General features: G+C 42.9%; 1 protein-coding gene across 1 annotated transcript; it reads right to left on the bottom strand.

Moving 5' to 3' along the window:
* Positions 1–1,566: 1,566 nt before the first annotated feature.
* On the bottom strand, positions 1,567–18,687 carry LOC124554113. The gene is made up of 3 exons (XM_047128180.1): positions 18,542–18,687; positions 8,238–8,446; positions 1,567–3,126 (listed from the first exon to the last, which is right to left on the bottom strand). Exons 1-3 carry the CDS (start codon positions 18,679–18,681, stop codon positions 1,655–1,657), a joined length of 1,821 nt encoding a protein of 606 aa, XP_046984136.1. The 5' UTR covers positions 18,682–18,687; the 3' UTR covers positions 1,567–1,654.
* Between the last annotated feature and the right edge of the window lie 769 nt (positions 18,688–19,456).

Below are 19,456 nucleotides of genomic sequence, written 5' to 3'. Positions count from 1 at the left end.
TGAGTTTTGACGAATTTTGGATACCATGGATGATCGTGACTCTTTTTTCTAGCACTTTGCGGAACTTAGTTGAGGTCATCAGTAATGGATGACATTGTCATCTGCTATTAAGGCTGGCTGTTCTCAGATGGTATGCTATGGCTCATTTGAATTCTTTTCCAAAAACGACTGGCACTGTGGGGCCTAATTCTTGTGATTCCCTCGCCCATCACTTGGCGGGCTTCTCTTTTTTTTACGGCATTGGGACTATTCAAATCAAAACGTCCGTTTGGTTAGTGCTGTATTGTCTTCAGAATTTTATTTCTATTTAATTTTGTTTATTATGTATGTAACTAGTGTTTCTGTGTGTTATATTGGTTTCTTCTTAGGGGCATTTTCAGGCACAGCAGGTTGTATTGCTTGCACTGTTTGTTGGTTGTAATATGTTATAATAAGTGGTTTCAGTAGCTGATACGCTAGGTTTTGTGCTTAAACGTCTCAATCTGAATTTTTCGGCGATTAGAATCCGTGAATCTATGTTGGTTTAATTTTTTCCTGCTTTTGTGGTTAATAGCTGTAGATCATACAGTAAATGGCAGGTACTCATTAGCTATGCTGTCGGCTAATTCAGTCTCGCTTCAGTGTCTGCGATCGAAGATAAAAGTGATTGTTAAAAGTGGGCGTTATTTCTAAGTCTGGCGAGATTCCAACAGGCTACAACAAGTTCATCATTTTTGAGTTTTACAGGAAATATCGTGGATCTAGCACTGAGTCTCTTATACCGTGCTCAAATTTTTCACAAGATCGCTTGGTGGATGTTTAGATTTTACTGCAGGACCATTCCTGTTGTTCTCTGCGAATGTTGCAGAGTAATCAGTGTGGGCGTTGTCGCGCGAGCTGTAGCTCACGGAAAGCTTGGTGATGTTAGCTAAGTGGCAATATCGCTTAGGTTAAAAGTGACTGACTTGGATGCGGTAATTTCATAGTGATAATCTGAATTTGTTATCTTCCAAATCTGGAAGTGTCGTTTTTTGAGTCACCCTTACCCTATTGACTTTGACCTGTATATTTCGTACAGCCAGTCGAGGGTAATTTCCCGAAATTAGCTGTATTTGTTGGATTTATTAGTGTTCAACCAACACACACACGTATATATATATATATATATATATATATATATATATATATATATATATATATACTGGTTTCTTCTTAGGGGCGTTTTCAGGTATTAGTGTTCAACCAATATATATATATATACTGGTTGAACACTAATAAATCCAACAAATACAGCATATATATATATATATATATATATATATATATATATATATATATGTGTGTGTGTGTGTGTGTGTGTGTGTGTGTGTGTGTGTGGGTGTGTGTGGGTGTGTGTGGGTGTGTGTGTGTGTGTGGGTGTGTTTTTGGATATGCAAAGCGTTTCCCAACGATTGTAGTAAGTAATCTCAGTGCATAGGATACGTAGACAGAGGCTACCATTCCAAGTAAGTAGACAGTTAAAAATAAAGAAGACATTGGAAAGGAGAAGTACTGGCTGTACGATATCACATTTAATTACATTTAATGTTGTCATATTAGATAGATTTCATTTTTATTGCAGGCTTTAATGCAATCTACTGTCAAGACAGTTACTGGAGAAAAATACTGAAGGAGGCTACAGAGAGGATTCTGCAACCAGAGACTGCTCATTGTTTCTCCTGGCCAGATTCCTCTCAGCTGCTGAGCAGAGGTGTCCCCCTGCAGGGATGTTAGTTGGGTTAAACCACGCTAGTATCCTGTTCTTCAGTATGGGGAGCGTCGTTCCATTACAAACGAAACAGACGAAGAGCACTGGTCCTTGCAGCATTGTAACTAGATGTACGTAATAGACAAACTGCGCAATTCCTTGAGCCTGGTGGAACCCAATTCTAACTGTAACACCTATTCCAGTTACGATAACAGCCTTAACTGACATAAAAATACATTGCTTCTTTGAGGCAAATTTATTGTTATCAACAATTTTGAGTTGCCGCATGGAATACCGATTACGTAGGTACATGTATCCAACCAGTCCGAAACAAACCAAATCGAAAGCCACTGACAGACAAATGCCCACAAGGACTAGCACACGACTGTGGATCAAGTAATATTTACTCGTCTTTTCCAAAGCAACAGCTGCCACACACACTATACTCCACGGTATTAACACGTACAACACCTGACGACGGAATAACTTGCTTACTTCAGCAGGTAGTAGGTCGTTAGGAAGCCTGAGATGACGAACACAAGCATACATCTGGTAGCAGAATGAGTTTAGCCAGATACAGCTGAGAAGTGTGAGGGCGCTATCTACCAGCACTGCTGTAGGTAAGTCAGGGAAACCTGCCATACGATACACGACCTCAGAACACAGGATCTGGATTATGCATGTGATCTGAAAGGACAAGAGTATCTTTCCAGGCAAGTTACGTAACTGGGGAAGGTACATGTATACTCCGGCTGTCGAAAAGCGGAAAATAATGTTTACCAGTATAAATGAGATTTCTAAAGGCTTTAAGCTATCGATTTTGAAATCCTTGTATTTCAAGTTGTTCTTTAAACGGTTTGTGCGGTGCGGTGTTTCTTCTGTTAGCTTTGGATTCAGTATGCTGCTAGAACTAAGTAGCTGTGTAAATGGGTAATAAATGATGCAATTATCGGAAGCCGTAGTGGAGGAAAAGTCGCGACATTTCAGCAGCAGAATAGCTCTGGAAACAGAGCAGATGGCATCTGTAGCGTTCGATTCCAGACACGATTGATCGTCAGGACTATCGAAGTAGCAGCGAGCATCTCTCACGGACTGTATCATACTAAACGGGACGCCCTGACAAATGCTGTACGAGTTGACTGCCATCCAGGCCAGCAGACAGAGGTTGACGTTTATCCTCTGCGTGTAGGCCAGGTAGCTGGTCACGGGTATGTGGGGCGACCTCTGCACCACGTCGTCCCACAGCTGCTCGCGGCACTGTAGGCGCTGCTGGATGGTCTCTGGTGGCAGGTCTTCCAGCGGACACGTGGGGTGGTCCAGGGCGCTCGCCAACAGCTGCACACAGTCAGTGTCCACGGAGAGCGTAGCGCTGCTTCTGTCCTCCAGCTGCCACTCCTCATCTGCAGAAATATGACAGCAAGTATGTGGCGCCCATATACTGCAAGTAGCTGGATCCAAAGTCTCCTCTAGGTGATAAGATTGGTTGTTGTTTACCTATATTATCCAGGTTCAGTTACTCAGAATTAAGTAAGGCGACATGGAATAACAAATCAAGACTATTCAGATAGACAGATATCATTGCTACCATGCAAGTCTATTTCATCTACAGAGTGTCCAAGAGGTCCCTGTGTCGCTCTTGGCTTAATAAAAATGAGGAAAGCAATAAGTTTTATTGATATTACTGCTTTGAAGCTGGAGAGAAAGCAAAGTTATCAGTATTGTATTTCTGTTTTGGCACTGTAGTCTTTGAGTTCCGAACCTATGGTGCAACAGCTATATTTGAAAGGAGAGATTAGTGGCAGATTTGTGTGAGCATGAACATCCATAGATAGAAAAAATTACGAAGGGCATGATGAGACAACTTGCCACAGTCTACTTCGTAAAGTAGCCTGCCTGACTGAGATAAATGTCCTGTTTTTTCAGGTTGTCTCAAAGACAGGCCACGTATTGGAAGCAATAAAACGTGTGTCACTGTCTCTTAATCAGATGAGCCGTCTCCAATGAAATCCATTTGCAAAAGAGCAGTTGGACTTCAAGCATCTTGCTCAACAATGTAAGACCACATTGAAAGAAATTTGAATATGAAAGGATCTAGGCCGATGTTTGTTATTGAATTGACTGACAATGATATGGAGCTACGATTTGTAGCCTACCGTACTTTGTTGAGCTCAAGACTGTTGTTTACTGATAAATGAGCCATATACCGCAGTTTGCACAGGAGAAATGTTGTTTTCTTGTCTAAGGAAAATACCTATTATCAGCAAGAGTTAGAAAGAAACCCACTTCATGTCACATGGGCCATGGTGTGATCACAATACATGTTTGGACCACATTCTTTTGAAGCTTACATGAATGGGAACTTTTATTTAACTGTACAACAGAAGTTTGCAGTACCTCTGGTCGATGAGAAGGCAGTCACGGAACGTGTGCGGTTATGGTAGGATGGAGCTTGAGTCACGTTTTGTTGTTCAGGTGTGTGGGTTCCTTAATAAACAATTTTGCCTTGGATTATGTGTGGTTATGCAATATCTGAAGCCACATTAAAATGGTGACTGTAGCTTCCCCCAGTTTCGCACCAAACTATATTATTCACATATGCTGTAGGTGAAGTTATATTTTAATTATTTTAGCAATATATATATCTTTCCTCCTCCTCATGAGACTCATTGTTGTCCACTTCCATTATCGTCAAAACTACTAAATGATAACATCTCCTTTCTTAAATGCTGGAATTTATTAATTAAATCACTCAATTTATAAACATTTATGAACATCAAACAGTGTGTGCCATTCTGCCACTCATCTCCGGCCTCGCTACCGAGCAACCTCTCTCTCTGGCCTCTCACACCCGACTTCCACCCACGGACTCCAACACTCGACTACTGCTTACCCTCTCGCACATTGTTGACTGCTCTGCAGTCTTTGCTTAAACCACGTATGATCTCTGCATAGTGCATAATCGGTACTACGTAAGGGTACTCTACCCTTACATGACGACGAAATCCCAGTATTACCACCTCAACAACCCCTGGAAATGACCATGACAAATTTCGGATCTTACCACTCCAGTAACTCTTTAAGAAGAATAATTAAGTCCCATGTAGCTCAACGCAGAAGCTGTGTAAACGACGCATGTCTGCAAAGATTGTACATCTGGGCACAGTTAACATGGATGGTTTTACGAACTTCCAACATGCTGAAGCAGCTTGGGTCGGCAACTTCTGTTATTCAGTAGAAGGAAAAACCAATCCAAGTCCCAATTTTTACTTTTTGTTCATACTGAATGCGCTGCAAATGTTCATTGCACATTTTTGACATATTTGGGATGCCAATTTCGACTATATTATAACGATCTGAAAATCGCTCTCGGTCCGAAACTAGTCATTGAATGAATAGAAAGTAAAAATTTGCAACTTGGACTGGTTCCTCGTTCTGCCGGTGGGTGGTTTTGTTTCTAACTGGGATAGGTGAGATGGTTCTGCGATTCTGTGCCAGGTAGTCGTCACACAGGAAGTAGGCTTCTATTTGCTGTTTAGTTGATTCTACACAATGGCAACCACAGCAAATCAAGGCTCTGTTCTTGATGTCATGGTCTGTTGTGGACAAGGAATCTGTAAGAATGTGAGAATTATTGTTGATACAGAAGGTTTTGGTTATCTTGGTGCTGGAATGGGAATTTAATTCCTGCCCAACATCTCCCACTGTGTGTCATGTACACCAACCTGGTTGACAGCGGTGAAAATGAGAGGAGTCAAAGATACTGAGGTTGAGTAGGATTGAGTGGTACTAAGAGAAGTGTTGCTTCCAAAGAGACTGACTGGGATGTTTTGTAGGAGGATCGTCTGGAAATCAGGATTTGTGCAAATTGTAAAGATGGATTCATTCCTGAGAATTAGCTATTAGATTAGTTTGGACTTGATAGTACATTTTCAGACTGGGCCCCAAGGATTTAGGCCTAAGGAATTTAGTGGATGGGTAGGACTAAACAAAAGAGTCAGTCATTGGAGAGAGATTTTGAGAAGTAGTGGGTGTGGAATATGTTTACTAGAAATTACGAGATATATCTCCCTTTTTTGTAGGTTGGGAGGTTTATGGAGGCTGAGGCTTTTGTTAGTTTTTGTGGCCGGGTTGTCATGTGAGGTAGTTCGTAGGATAATTTTGGGGGAGAGAGTGATTACCAGGTTTGTTGCTAGAAGTAAGCATTTTTATCAGTAACCAACATGTACAATATATACTCTCTTAATGATTCCACAATACTCAAAAAAATCTTTCTGTCTGTGTTTGAACTAAACTAGCAATTAGTAAACTAAAGTGATGCGTGATGAAACTGAATATACTTATACTTTCACAAATGTTTGTCCAGTCAACTATAGTATTCGAGACTGGATGCTACAGATTTACCACCGCATAATACGTTTTCTGCCCTTGAGTAATGTACAATTCGCTGAAAATGTGAAAGGTTTATAATTCTCAAAGAGGCTCCCCGATGCAGAAAGCGTCATTGCCGGCGCCACTTGCCATCTAGGCAGGACGGAAAACGTCTGAGGAATGAAGGCGTTATCAGCTCTCTGTGTACCAGCAGGTAGATCGTGGCCACTCCCATTGTCAGCGGTTGAAGTGAGTCCTAATGTTTGACGTCAGATGGTCAGTGGGGACGCTCATTCGGGTGTGATTAGAGGCTTCCGCATTTGGCTCAGGGAATGGCCGCCTCCTCTCGTTACAGTTCTGCTGGTTAGTGATGCGTAAAAAAGCAGGCAGTAAAGCGCCACGGTTTTAAAGTGGCGAGGGTAGCCTGCTGGATGTCGCAAGCCATCTGCAACATCGCCCAGCTCTTGTCGCTGCTCGCTCTGTAAAATCTTCTCAGCACTCGCTCGCATTTTAAGGAATTGAAACATCGACTTCAGCTCACACACGTATTCTCAGGGTCCATTACAGTTTCAGGCATAATTATAGACACGCCGCAGAGAGCAGCGTAAGAGTCTCTCATTCCCCGACACGTCTACTTGTTTAATAATTTGCTAACAATGTATATTTCCGTTTATGTGCCAGTATTATTCTTATGAGTGTCTGCAGTAATTTATTGGCGTAGCCGAAATTTTTTAAAGGTAGGTCTTTGCAGTATTAGAGTTCCTGGTTCTAATATAGGTATATTCTTATGACAACTTACTTCTTTATCTGTTGTAACCCTTGTCGACCATCTTAGTTTGTTAATTAGTCACTTTATTACCAATTAAAACCCTGCAAGTTCGATTGCCTGAAGCGGTCAAGAGCGACACCGGCAGGCATAATCAATTTTCCCATGGAGCTCGCTGTCCTCCCCTCCTCTCATTTAAATGGAGTTACTCCCTACCGAGCAAGAAGCTGTCTGGCAGTTACAAGGAGAGAAATTAACGATTACAACTCCTTTCATATCTGGTGCACCATAGACAGATCGAATGATCGAGTAAGAGATAAGTCCAGCATCGAGAATAAAATAATAAATAAATAAAAAAATATATAGTGATCTCGATGAAACAGAATTGTTTAGCAGACAGGTGCCGTTGCTGAAAATACAGTTTTTCCTCAGTCCCAGTGCAGTCCATAGTATTAACATTTGTAAGGATAATATTAACAGTTTATCTTGTCCAATTAACTGTTCGGTTACAAATCAAAATATTATTCGTAAAGAAAGTTATTAAATCGAACAATATCATAACTACACCAGTTACAGGATTAACAAAAAGTTTGTTTGTAACCGTTGTGTCACAGAAACCAGCCGCCATTTTTAAAACAAGCCTTATACTGGGTCTGAAAAAAACTACATGTACAGAATTTTAGAGTGTTTAGAGAATATAAAAAGGAACACCTTTTTATGTGACGCAAATGTCGCACCTCCACTGACGTTCAGAGACGGTGTTCAACCTGCTGCGCGATGAATACCCTTTTAGACACGTTGCGGGCCTCCTACGGGAGGGAGTCGAGTTGTTCGGTGTACCAGACACTGGCAGACACTCCAGGTGGGCTGGTTGCCTGTCAGGCTGAGGCTGCAACCATTATTTGTGAAACACCCACTTGTTTCGAATGTGTTATACAATCATTAGCACCCAGCCGCCACTAGTGTAACATCACTAAAACATCACACAGTCTCTGAACATCACTAGCGTCTAAACCTTCATGGACTACGAGCAGGGTCCACCTCTGACGTTTGTGTCACAAAGCTATGTTCTTTCTCAGTGTTCTCTAAACACACCAAAATTTTCTGAATGTAGTCATTTTTACTGCCTGTACAATGAAGGAGACAACAGTACATCGAAATGAAGCAGTTAGATTGTAACAGGTCCAGATGGAGGGTTGCCAAGCAGTCGAAAAACTGACTTCGGAAAGAGCACCAGTGATTATCTTGGGTGGCATGCAAAATTACGTAAGATCCAAAAGTAGATATTCAGAAGCGTATTTGAACCTCATTTCTTAAATAACTGGACAGTCGTCAGCGCATAGCCATAAAGTGGACGGGTCCCACTGTTAAACTTACCTACAGTCTTGAAATCATCTTCGTAGAGCATATCGACGTACACAGCTACAGTGTACCAGTTGAAACGATAGTAGGCGTACAGTGTGTCAGCGAGGCTGAACATTTCTGGTGCCTCTGGCTGCCGCTCCTCGCACAGCGCACTGAAGTCGTCGTGAGAGGAAAGGTTCCACGGCTGGTAGGGCAGTAGGCGTTCACTCAACAGCGGCCGCCTGCAACACACAAGCGGAAGGGGATAAAAGTTAAAAACTAACCGTGTACAGTGTATGCAAGGATGTAAATGTATCCAGAATGGATTTCTACTCAGCGGTGGATGATAACCTTCCTGGCAGATTAAAACTGTGTGGCAGACTGGGACCCATACCTGGAACTTTCGCATTCTTTAAAGGAAGCATAGAAGCACGGCAAACAATCGCAAAGCTATTCGTTTTTTAGTATTCTTACACCTCGAGATTTCCCATTTCAGAGCACTCAAGAGAGATACTGATTTTGACTATTACTTGCAGAACATCCACTGCGTTCTCTGCTGCTACATCGTTTGAACTGATTTTAGATGTAAATTAGACACATTAAACTGCAGAACTGAAGCGCTTGCTGCAGAATGCGTCTTTTCTTTAAAGAAGAATTTCGCATGCATTCCACTTCTCCAGTACCTTTCAGCTAATCCAATGGTTAAGGACAGCGCATTATGATGACTCAAGATATTTCAAATCCATCTTTGCAACTACCAAAAGTATGTGTTTATTCCACAATATGTGTTTTGTTTTACTCATTTAAACCATTGTCAGTTGTGGCTTTTTTATAATGTTTCCGCTTGCATCCGGAATTGCGCAAAATGGTTCAAATGGCTCTGAGCACTATGGGACTCAACTGCTGAGGTCATTAGTCCCCTAGAACTTAGAACTAGTTAAACCTAACTAACCTAAGGACATCACAAACATCCATGCTCGAGGCGGGATTCGAATCTGCGACCGTAGCGGTCTTGCGGTTCCAGACTGCATCGCCTTTAACCGCACGGCCACTTCGGCCGGCTGGAATTGCGCATCCCAGCGTCTGACACTGCTATGTATGATGTATTTGGAGCTTGACGTCCAAAAGCACATGTTGCTGACGTAAGACTTGACAAAATAACGCACCACTATTGCATACAAATGTTTGTTTACCCGGTTCTGAACCATTCGCTGGGTCTCGCTTCGTGAGTTGTTGGTGTGGGTCTCTCATTTAACAGTGCAAGTTATCCTACGGCATTTTTGGCCCTAAAACTTGGTCCTAAGGTCAGTGTTCTGTAGACCGATTCGATGCATATGTATCAGGTACATCTCATGACGAGAATGGAACCCTCACAATAGGATATGAGGCAATTTTATCCTAATTAATCTACGACTGCAGTCACTATAGTCCATCAACGATGGAAAGCTTACAAACAACCTGAGACAATGCGCAACAACCTGTACTCGTTGTAGCATGGTCCTTGGTTATCACTGTTACTTGAGAACAACGTTGTCAATTAAAGCATGAAGCTGCATGGTAATGAGTTTCGTGTGATGTCTAGGTCCGCAGTTTCACCGGAAAGCAATCCCTCCCAATAGATGTCGTCGGTGCCATGGCGCTAAGACTCTCAAACCGTTTCCATGCGACGTATCCCCGCACGGTGTTCTGCCTGGATGTACAGCACCACACCTACTCCACGTGGCACGCTAGGTCTCAGAATCCGTGCCGTGATTAAATTCATCACTTGCACGCCCCAGAGGGAGGAAGTACGTGCATATTGACAATGATCTGAATAATCATTATACGGAGATTTGGTGGGGAAGAATTTCGGGAAAGGGCTGTTTTTAACGTAATGGAACCGTTCATTCCATAAGGCAACCAGAAAATCGATTGAAGTACATGAAGGTGGTGAACATACAGTCTCCATTAAAACAAAGTGTAAAGAAAATCTCGAAACTTCTGGACAATTTGCAATGTACTACACAGCGGTAGTGATACAATACTGACTGCCATATTCAGTTCGGGAGCACGTGCATTGGTACACAAAGTGGCAGATCAACAGAAGACGCAATAAATACTCGCCACAGGGACCTGGAGTGTCGGCGAGCGAGGCAGACCACCACAACGGAAGACAATCGTCAATTTGCGTACAGAGGCAGGGGTCAGTGTGCGGTCCACGGTTTTGGCTAGTAGTGCTGGAGCCATTACTAAAGGTATCATGCGAGTCCAGTAATGAAGTGGAGTGGAGGAATTTAGAGCTGACCTACTATAAATGGTGATACGTGTACTATAGAAGATACACGAAATGGTACCCTGCCTGAACTAGAAGGGCGGTACCAAAGCTCCACCACTGCCGTTGGAACTCAGAGCCCCCTCATGCATCTCCGGTACTCGACTTCGTACTGACATCCAACAGACAATAAACACACCGGAGCGTATTAATAAACAAGAGGACATTCTCTGTAGAGGATTCTCGGAGTTAAAGAACATTTTCTGAGAAAGCTCTTATGAGTAAAACATTCGAAGCCATATTCTCTGACGAGAGTGTTCCTTCCCACTACCTCTGTTCCCTGTTGAGTTCTCGGTGTGAGTGGTCTGCCGTGTCCGGCACAGAAAGCACGCGCCATGTTACATTTCATTCAGCTCGCTCAAACAGGCGACGTGTATGGGACCGACATCAGTGTGTTCTCCCAGAGTTTCACTACGTTTCAATTTACTCATTTTATGTGCGGCAACAAATTATTGAAACGATTACCTACAGTTTACGAAAATGCGTCTTCTAGCGATGTTACCGATAATCCAACGTGAGCTAATCTTTTCTATTATAGTAGTCAGGTGAACACATTATGCAAACGAAACCTTAAGATTACATGACTTTTTATCCACCCCAAACTGAAACTCTGTCGGAGAGAGAAATACAGTAGAAGACGAATGGGTAGCTTTGAGAGATGACATAGTGAAGGCAGCAGAGGATCAAGTAGGTAAAAAGACGAGGGCTAGTAGAAATCCTTGGGTAACAGAAGAGATATTGAATTTAATAGATGAAAGGTGAAAATATAACAATGCAATAAATGAAGCAGGCATAAAGGAATACAAAGGTCTCAAAAATGAGATCGATAAGATAATTTTGGTTAAATACGGCGCACAACGGTCTGCTCGGGTGTTGAAGCACGTAAGCGGCCGCCCATGTGGTTCGTTACGAGGAACAGATCGCTAGATTTGTAATAAACTAGTTATTAATTTTTCTGACACGCCTAGTTATTTCTAACATCACACAATATAGGACTTATCCTGTGCGAAGACGTGATGGTGAACATCTGGAAATGTCTGACACGGTTGTTTGGTGTAGGCCTACACCTATGTTGTGGATTGGCAAGACAGCCAACCCACTATGAGAAAGCCGAAAGGCACGCGTTTTAGCTCACGCAGGCTGGCGTGAGGTCTGGAACAGGTCAAGGAAAATATACTAGCAAAAAACGTACGTAGCTGCTGCAATACTTAACTTTAATCCATAACTGGTGAACATCGCTCTTGACGGTACATGTTTTACAGCATCAATAGTAACTGATAATGGCGCCTTGCTAGGTCGTAGCAAATGACGTAGCTGAAGGCTATGCTAACTATCGTCTCGGCAAATGAGAGCGTAATTTGTCAGTGAACCATTGCTGGCAAAGTCGGCTGTACAACTGGGGCGAGTGCTAGGAAGTGTCTCTAGACCTGCCGTGTGGCGGCGCTCGGTCTGCAATCACTGATAGTGGCGAAACGCGGGTCCGACGTATACTAACGGACCGCGGCTGATTTAAAGGCTACCACCGAGCACGTATGGTGTCTGGCGGTGACACCACAACCTAAATGTTCTCGTACATCAGTCTGAAAACTTGGGTAACTAAATAGCAATTAAAATGTTTTAATTTTCACTTCGTCTGGAAGGTCGCCCTCTCTTCTTTTGTGATTTTCTTGAGGGAAGTTTACCTGGCAGATACTCGTAATGTTCTTATTGTCAGACCGATATAAACCTTTACAGTTCCTTTCTTCAGCATTTCGTTGGGATACATATATCTTTTTTTGCCTTCTAAGAAACATGAATTCTGCAGTTACTACCAAAAAGTCGGTAAAACGCAACCTCAACAGAACTTACCAATATCGAGGATTGCTACAACGTTTTCGGTTGTGAGAAGCTCCTGTAGTTTTAGCCATACCTTATCGGAGAGCGTTCTTTGTTTTGAGCAACATCCCTCGCCCTTTCACTGACAATGGAGCACATTCTCGGGTCGAGTATATTCTCTGACTTGCTTTGCTCATACCAACCTGAAAATGTTCTCTCAACATTTCGAGCATGAAGTAAACTCTCCATTACACTGGTACGACCCACTATACTACGACACCACCTCAGCTCTTTCACCTCCACCGTCTTAGTGGTTCTTCGCCGATAATCTCCGACCCTTCCTCCTCCTCTTCATTGTTTTACCACTCACGAAGAAGCGTCTTCGCCATTGCCACCGTCAGATGCTCCATCACCATCACTGTCACCTACGCCATCGTCGACTCTCTCGCCAGCAACGTCGCAGCCCGAAAACCGCGGCCCGCCCCACCGCCCGCACCATTGCCAGTGGCAGGAGATCCCACCACATCCGCCACCATTGTAGCGTCATCAGCACCGTCATAAACTCCTGTTAGCGGCCCTTATCTTCACCCAACTGGGGCCACCTATTACTCCACTAGCCTCATGCATGCAGTCATAAGACCAAACAAATTAAATAGAGCAGATGAACCCTCACCATTCCAAATAAAACCAAACCAAAAATGATTTCACTAAATTTATGGACAAGAAACCAATTTTTCACCTCAACTATCGTGTTCTGCATCTACATCTACACACATAATCCGCAAGCCACCGTGCAGTGCGTGGCGGAGGGTACCCCGTTCCACAACCTGTCGTTTCCTTTCCTGTTCCACTTGCTGATAGAACGACGGAGAATGAGCTCTAATTTCTCGTATCTCATCTTCGTGGAGCCTGCCAGAAATGTATGTTGGTATCAGCAGGATAGTTCTGCAGTCAGCTTCAAACGCCGGTTTTCTAAACTTTCTCAGTAGTATTCTTCGAAATGAATGTCTTCTTCCCTCCAGGAAGCCCCTCCTGAGCTCCCAAAGCATATCTGTAACACTTAGATGCTGATCAGTCCTACTGCTAACGAATCTACCTCTTCGCCTCTGAACTGCTTCGATGTCTCCTTTAAATGCGACAGGGCGCGGATCCCAAACACTCGCGCAATACTTAAGAACAAGTCGCACTACCGTCCTACACAGGGTCTCCTTTACAGATGAACCACACTTTCCTAATATTCTCCCAACAGACCGAAGTCGACCATTCGCCTTCCCTACCAGAATCCTCACATGCTTATTTCATTTCACCTCACTTCGCAATGTTATGCCAGATATTTAAAAGACGTGACTGTGGCAAGCTAGACACTAAGAATGCTGTACTCAAACGTTACCGGTTTGTTTTTGTTATTCACCCGCTTTAAATTACGTTTTCCTACAGTAAGAGTCATCTGCCATTCATCACACCAACTAGAAATTTTCTCTAACCCGTCTTGTATCACCATACACTCACTGAACTTCGACACATTACCATACATGAGGACATCATCAGCAAACAACTGCAAACTGCTGCCCACCCTGTCTGCCAAATCATTTATGTATACATAGAACAACAGCGGTGCTGTCACAAATCCCTGGGACACTCCTCGCCATACCCTTGCCTCTGAAGAACACTCGCCATTGAGGACAACGTACTGGGTTCTATTACTTAAGAAGTCTTCGATTCACTCGCTTATCTGGGAACTTTTTCCATATGCTCGTACCTTCGTTAACTGTCCACAATGGGGCACCGTGTCAAATACTTTCCAGAAATCTAGGAATATGGAATTTGCCTGTTGCACTTGATCCATAGCACTAAGTATATCATCTGGATAAACTGACATAACCAGAGGTTGTCAGGGAGAGCATTAAGGAACGATTGACAAGAACTGGGGAAAGAAATACAGTAGAAGAAGAATGGGTAGCTTTGAGAGATGAAATAGTGAAGGCAGCAAAGGATCACGTAGGTAAAATGACGAGGGCTAGTAGAAATCCCTGGGGGAACAGAAGAGATATTGAATTTAATAGAAGAAAGGAGCAAATATAAAAATGCAGTAAATGAAGCAGGTGAAAAAGGAATACAAACGTCTCAAAAATGAGATCCTCAGGTAGTGCAAAATGGCTAAGCAGGGATGGGTAGAGGACAAATGTACGGATGTAGAGGCATGTGTCACTAGGGTAAGATAGATACTGCCTACAAAAAAAATAAAGAGACTTTTGGAGAAAAGAGAACCACTTGTGTGAATATCAAGAGCTCAGAAGGTAACCCAGTCCTAAGCAAAGAGGGGAAAGCAGAAAGGTGGGAGGAGTATATAGAGGGTCTATACAGGGGCGTGTACTTGAGGACAACATTATAGAAATGGAAGAGGATGTAGATGACGATAAAATGGGAGATGAGAAGAGCTAGACAGAGCACTGAAAGACTTAAGTCGAAACAAGGCCCCAGGAGTAGACAACATTCCATTAGAACTACTGATAGCCTTGGGAGAGCCAGTCCTGACAAAACTCTACCTTCTGGAGAGCAAGATGTTTGAGACAGGCGAAATACCCTCAGGCTTCAAGAAGAATATAATAATTCCAATCCCAAAGAAAGCAGGCCTTGACAGATGTGAAAATTAGCGAACTATCATTTTAATAAGTCACGGCTGCAAAATACTAACATGAATTCTTTCCAGGCGAATGGAAAAACTGGTAGAAACTGACGTCGGGGAAGACCAGTTAGGATTCCGTAGAAATGTTGGAACATGTGAGGCCATACTGATCCTACGACTTATCTTAGAAGCTAGATTAAGGAAAGGCAAACCAGTGTTTCTAGCATCTCAAGACTTAGAGAAAGCTTTTGACAATGTTGACTGGAATACTGTGCTTCAAATTCTGAAGGTGGCAGGGGTAAAATACAGGGAGTGAAAGGCTAATTACAATACGGCAGTTATAAGAGTCGAGGGGCATGAAAGGGAAGCAGCGTTTGGGAAGGGAATGTGACACGGTTGTAGACTATCGCCGATGTTATTCAATCTCTATATTGTGCAAGCACTAAAAGAATCAAAAGAAAAATTCGGAGTAGGGATTAAAATCCAAGGAGAAGAAATAAAAACTTCGAGATTTACCGATGACATTGTAATTCAGTCAGAGATAGCAAAGGACCTGGAAGAGCAATTGAACGGAATGGACAGTGTCTTGAAAGGAGGATACAAGATGAAAATCAACAAAAGCAAAATTAGGATACTGGAATGTAGTCGAATTAAATCGGATTATACTTAGATTAGGAAATGAGACACTTGAAGTAGTAAATGAGGTTTGTTATTTGGGAAGCAAACTAACTGATGATGGTCGAAGTAGAGAGGATAAAAAATGTAGACTGGCAATGGCAAGGAAAGCGTTTCTGAAGAAGAGAAATTTGTTAACATCGAGTATAGATTTAAGTGTCAGGAAGTCGTTTCTGGAAGTATTTGTATGGAGTGTAGCCATGTATGGAAGTGAAACATGGGCGATAAATAGTTTAGACAAGAAGAGAATAGAAGCTTTTGAAATGTGGTGCTACAGAAGAATGCTGAAGACTAGATGGGTAATTCACATAACTAATTAGGAGGTAATGTATAGAATTGGGGAGAGGAGGAATTTGTGGCACAGCTTGATTAGAAGAAGGGTTCGGTTGGTAGGACATGTTCTGAGGCATCTAGGGATCACCAATTTAGTCTTAGAGGACAGCGAGGAGGGTAAAAATCGTAGAGGGAGACCAACAGAAGAATACACTATGCAGATTCAGAAGGATGAAAGTTGCAGTAGGTGCTGGGAGATGAAGAAGCTTGCACAGGATAGAGTAGCATGGAGGGCTGCATCAAACCAGTCTCTGGACTGTAGACCACAACAACAACAACATCATCTTAGAAACGGACAAGCTGAGTTTCGCACGAGCGATGCTAACACTGTGCTGATACGTGCACATGTGCTCCTCAGTCTCGAGAAAGTTGATTATATTGGAACTGAGAATATGTTCAAAGATTCTGCATTAAACAGAAGTTAGGGATATTGGTCCGTAATTTGTCGTATCCGTTCTTTTACCTTTCTTTGGAATCACCTGCATTTTTTGACAGTCACTTGGTTCTTAGCGCTGATCGAAAGATTAGCGGTAAATGCAAGCTAAGTAAGAGGCCAATGACGTAGAGTACTGTTTGTAAAACCAAACTGGGGTTCTATCCAGACATGACCACTTATTTATCTTCAACTCTTTCAGTTGTTTCTCTATGGCAGGGGTGCTTATTACAATGTCGTCAATACGGGGCTCTGTCAGATGACAAAACGACGATACGTTTGTGCTATTCTCCTGCGTGAACGATTTCTTAAACGAGGAATTCTTAACTTCGGCCTTCCTTTTGGTATATTCTAGCGCCAAAGCAGACTGGTCAACGTGTGACGAATCCTGCCTCGGGCATCGATGTGTGATGTCCTTAGGTTAGTTAGGTTTAAGTAGTTCTAAGTTCTAGGGGACTGATGACTTCCGATGTTAAGTCCCATAGTGCACAGAGCCAACTGAACCATTTTTTTAGACAGCTCTCAGTTCCTAGAATAATTTGAGTCTGAGAACTTGTTTGGAGTTCGGTAAATTCGTGAACTTTGTTACCAATACTTCGACACCTTATTGATAATATTTTTACAGTCCATCTGTCTTTACTTTGAAAGCGGTCTGATTTCTCTATAGGTGTACCAACTGGCGAGTGTTCATGAGAGTACCTCCAACTACCACCTAGACTAAAACCCCCAATGTGGACTTTGCGAGTACTCTGCTACCTGAGTTGCAGCTTCCTTTGTCCCTGTCTAACAATATACTGATATACACTTTTCAAGTCACCTCCCCAACCACTGGTACATTCGTGACCACTCCCTGACAGATTATCCATAATTTTATCCCATCGCACCATGTGCAGGTTTCTGTATACAGTGAACCAGTAACCCAGTCACAGCGCCGATGACAGATGTAGAGTAGCGAACCAAAAATCCCCACACAACAACCAATGTGGAGTAACAATACTGTTCCTCAAAAACAGCACCAATTACCTACAAATCATGTTCAATCACTCTCCATAATACTTTATCCTCAGTGTGAATTTTACCAACCTACTGCCTGTCTCTGTCCGAGCCATCCCATACCACATAATTTCCGTGCTCACACTGACCATTGCCTCTCCACAGCTTTACTTCCACATCAGTTCCCATGATGAACTTAATTGTGGACGTTAGTTGATCACCTTCGTTTCAGAAGACCTAACCCATTTCCGAGACACACTCATCCCAGAGTGACTCCCATACCAAGCTCTTCAGACGTAACTGCAGAAGTCTTTCATGCAATTGGAAGCCATCACGACTGAGTCTATTTGTCGATCCTAATCCATGTTTCCCACCTCCATAGCTATCCCACAAGAAGCCACCTAATATAATCCAAGAACACCGCCACAAGACGTGGGAAGCCTACTGGGAGCTTACCCATTCCCACATAGGAAGCCACCTGGTCACACTCCATGCTGCCACCATATCTCCTACACTACTCCCTTCCACGGCCTCGTATGAAAACCACTCGAGAGACTATTCCGCTTGCCTCTCGCTTGCAACTTCCGGTATTTACGCTATATGCTACAGACTGATTTAAGCACACCAACCCGCTTCCTTCCCTCTGCTAACATCTTCCCTCATGGGTGCTTAGATTTTTTCTTCGTCTATTCAGATGAACATGACACGTGGCCTCTTTTCCTCAACGACTAGATGCCTACTACACGGTATTGGCCTAATTTATCCCGCAAGTAACTTTCTTTTTGTTCCGCACAAGATGAGGGCACGCTCAGTTTTTGTGTCAGGTTCCACGTCATTGTTTCCACAAATTATGAAAACTTTGGGCGTATCTGCAACCATCTTTTCTAGTCAAAGCAGTAACATCGTTCGTTGTGTCTCTTTTCGCGCTATCTGTTACGTAACACGTGGAATCAAAATACTTCGCAAATGACTAGTTTCTGTAACCATCTCTTTCACTACGGTCTCTCACTCGTAGTTCTTTATTCCACCCTGAATTAAACGATCCCAGCATATTCTATTGCAGTAATGAAGACTTCCACGAAAAAAAGTGAAATAAACACTAATGAATCACAGTGAGTACGGCAAAGATTTGAGTGCACACTGGTTCATACCTGACTATCAAGCGTCCCGGCCTGTCCTTGTCTTCTTCCAACTCGTAGTGCTCTACCTGTTTGCTGACGCATTGCGCGTCGTGTACCAATCCGGTTACTTTCGTGTGCAGCATGTCTTTCACACGATTCACGTCCTTCATCCAACCGTGGAGTTGCTGATCACTGGTGTGGTTACCCTGAGACACACAGAAAAATAGTTCAAATTCCTCTCATAATATTCACAAACAGCAGCCTGTCTTAATTTACAGTTACGTGTACCACTAGTAAATAACACTGAAATTACTGCCAGCGCGTGAGTGTAGTACATTCAGTTTTGTACACGCATTGAAACATTTACAATCCGGTTACTTTCGTGTGCAGCATGTCTTTCACACGTTCCACGTCCTTCATCCAACCGTGGAGTTGCTGATCACTGGTGTGGTTACCCTGAGACACACAGAAAACAGTTCAAATTCCTCTCATAATACTCACAAGCAGCAGCCTGTCTTAATTTACAGTTGCGTGTACCACTAGTAAATAACACTGAAATTACTGCCAGCCCGTGAGTGTAGTACATTCAGTTTTGTACACGCATTGAAACATTTACAATCCGGTTACTTTCGTGTGCAGCATGTCTTTCACACGTTCCACGTCCTTCATCCAACCATGGAGTTGCTGATCACTGGTGTGGTTACCCTGAGACACACAGAAAACAGTTCAAATTCCTCTCATAATACTCACAAGCAACAGCCTGTCTTAATTTACAGTTGCGTGTACCACTAGTAAATAACACTGAAATTACTGCCAGCCCGTGAGTGTAGTACATTCAGTTTTGTACACGCATTGAAACATTTACAATCCGGTTACTTTCGTGTGCAGCATGTCTTTCACACGTTCCACGTCCTTCATCCAACCGTGGAGTTGCTGATCACTGGT

Source organism: Schistocerca americana, chromosome 11 (assembly GCF_021461395.2).
Source record: "Schistocerca americana isolate TAMUIC-IGC-003095 chromosome 11, iqSchAmer2.1, whole genome shotgun sequence".
NCBI classification, from domain to species: Eukaryota; Metazoa; Arthropoda; class Insecta; order Orthoptera; family Acrididae; genus Schistocerca; species Schistocerca americana.
Note: the sequence above shows the minus strand (reverse complement) of the source record. Positions and strands in the feature narration are given on the sequence as shown.

Excerpts from the sequence above, each read along its gene's own strand:
- LOC124554113 (XM_047128180.1), bottom strand. The coding sequence starts at position 18,681 with ATGAAGGACGTGAATCGTGTGAAAGACATGCTGCACACGAAAGTAACC. Across the intron at positions 8,447-18,541 it reads CCGGGACGCTTGATAGTCAG|GCGGCCGCTGTTGAGTGAAC; the intron begins GTATGAACCAGT and ends TGTGTGTTGCAG. Across the intron at positions 3,127-8,237 it reads AGATGATTTCAAGACTGTAG|ATGAGGAGTGGCAGCTGGAG; the intron begins GTAAGTTTAACA and ends ATATTTCTGCAG.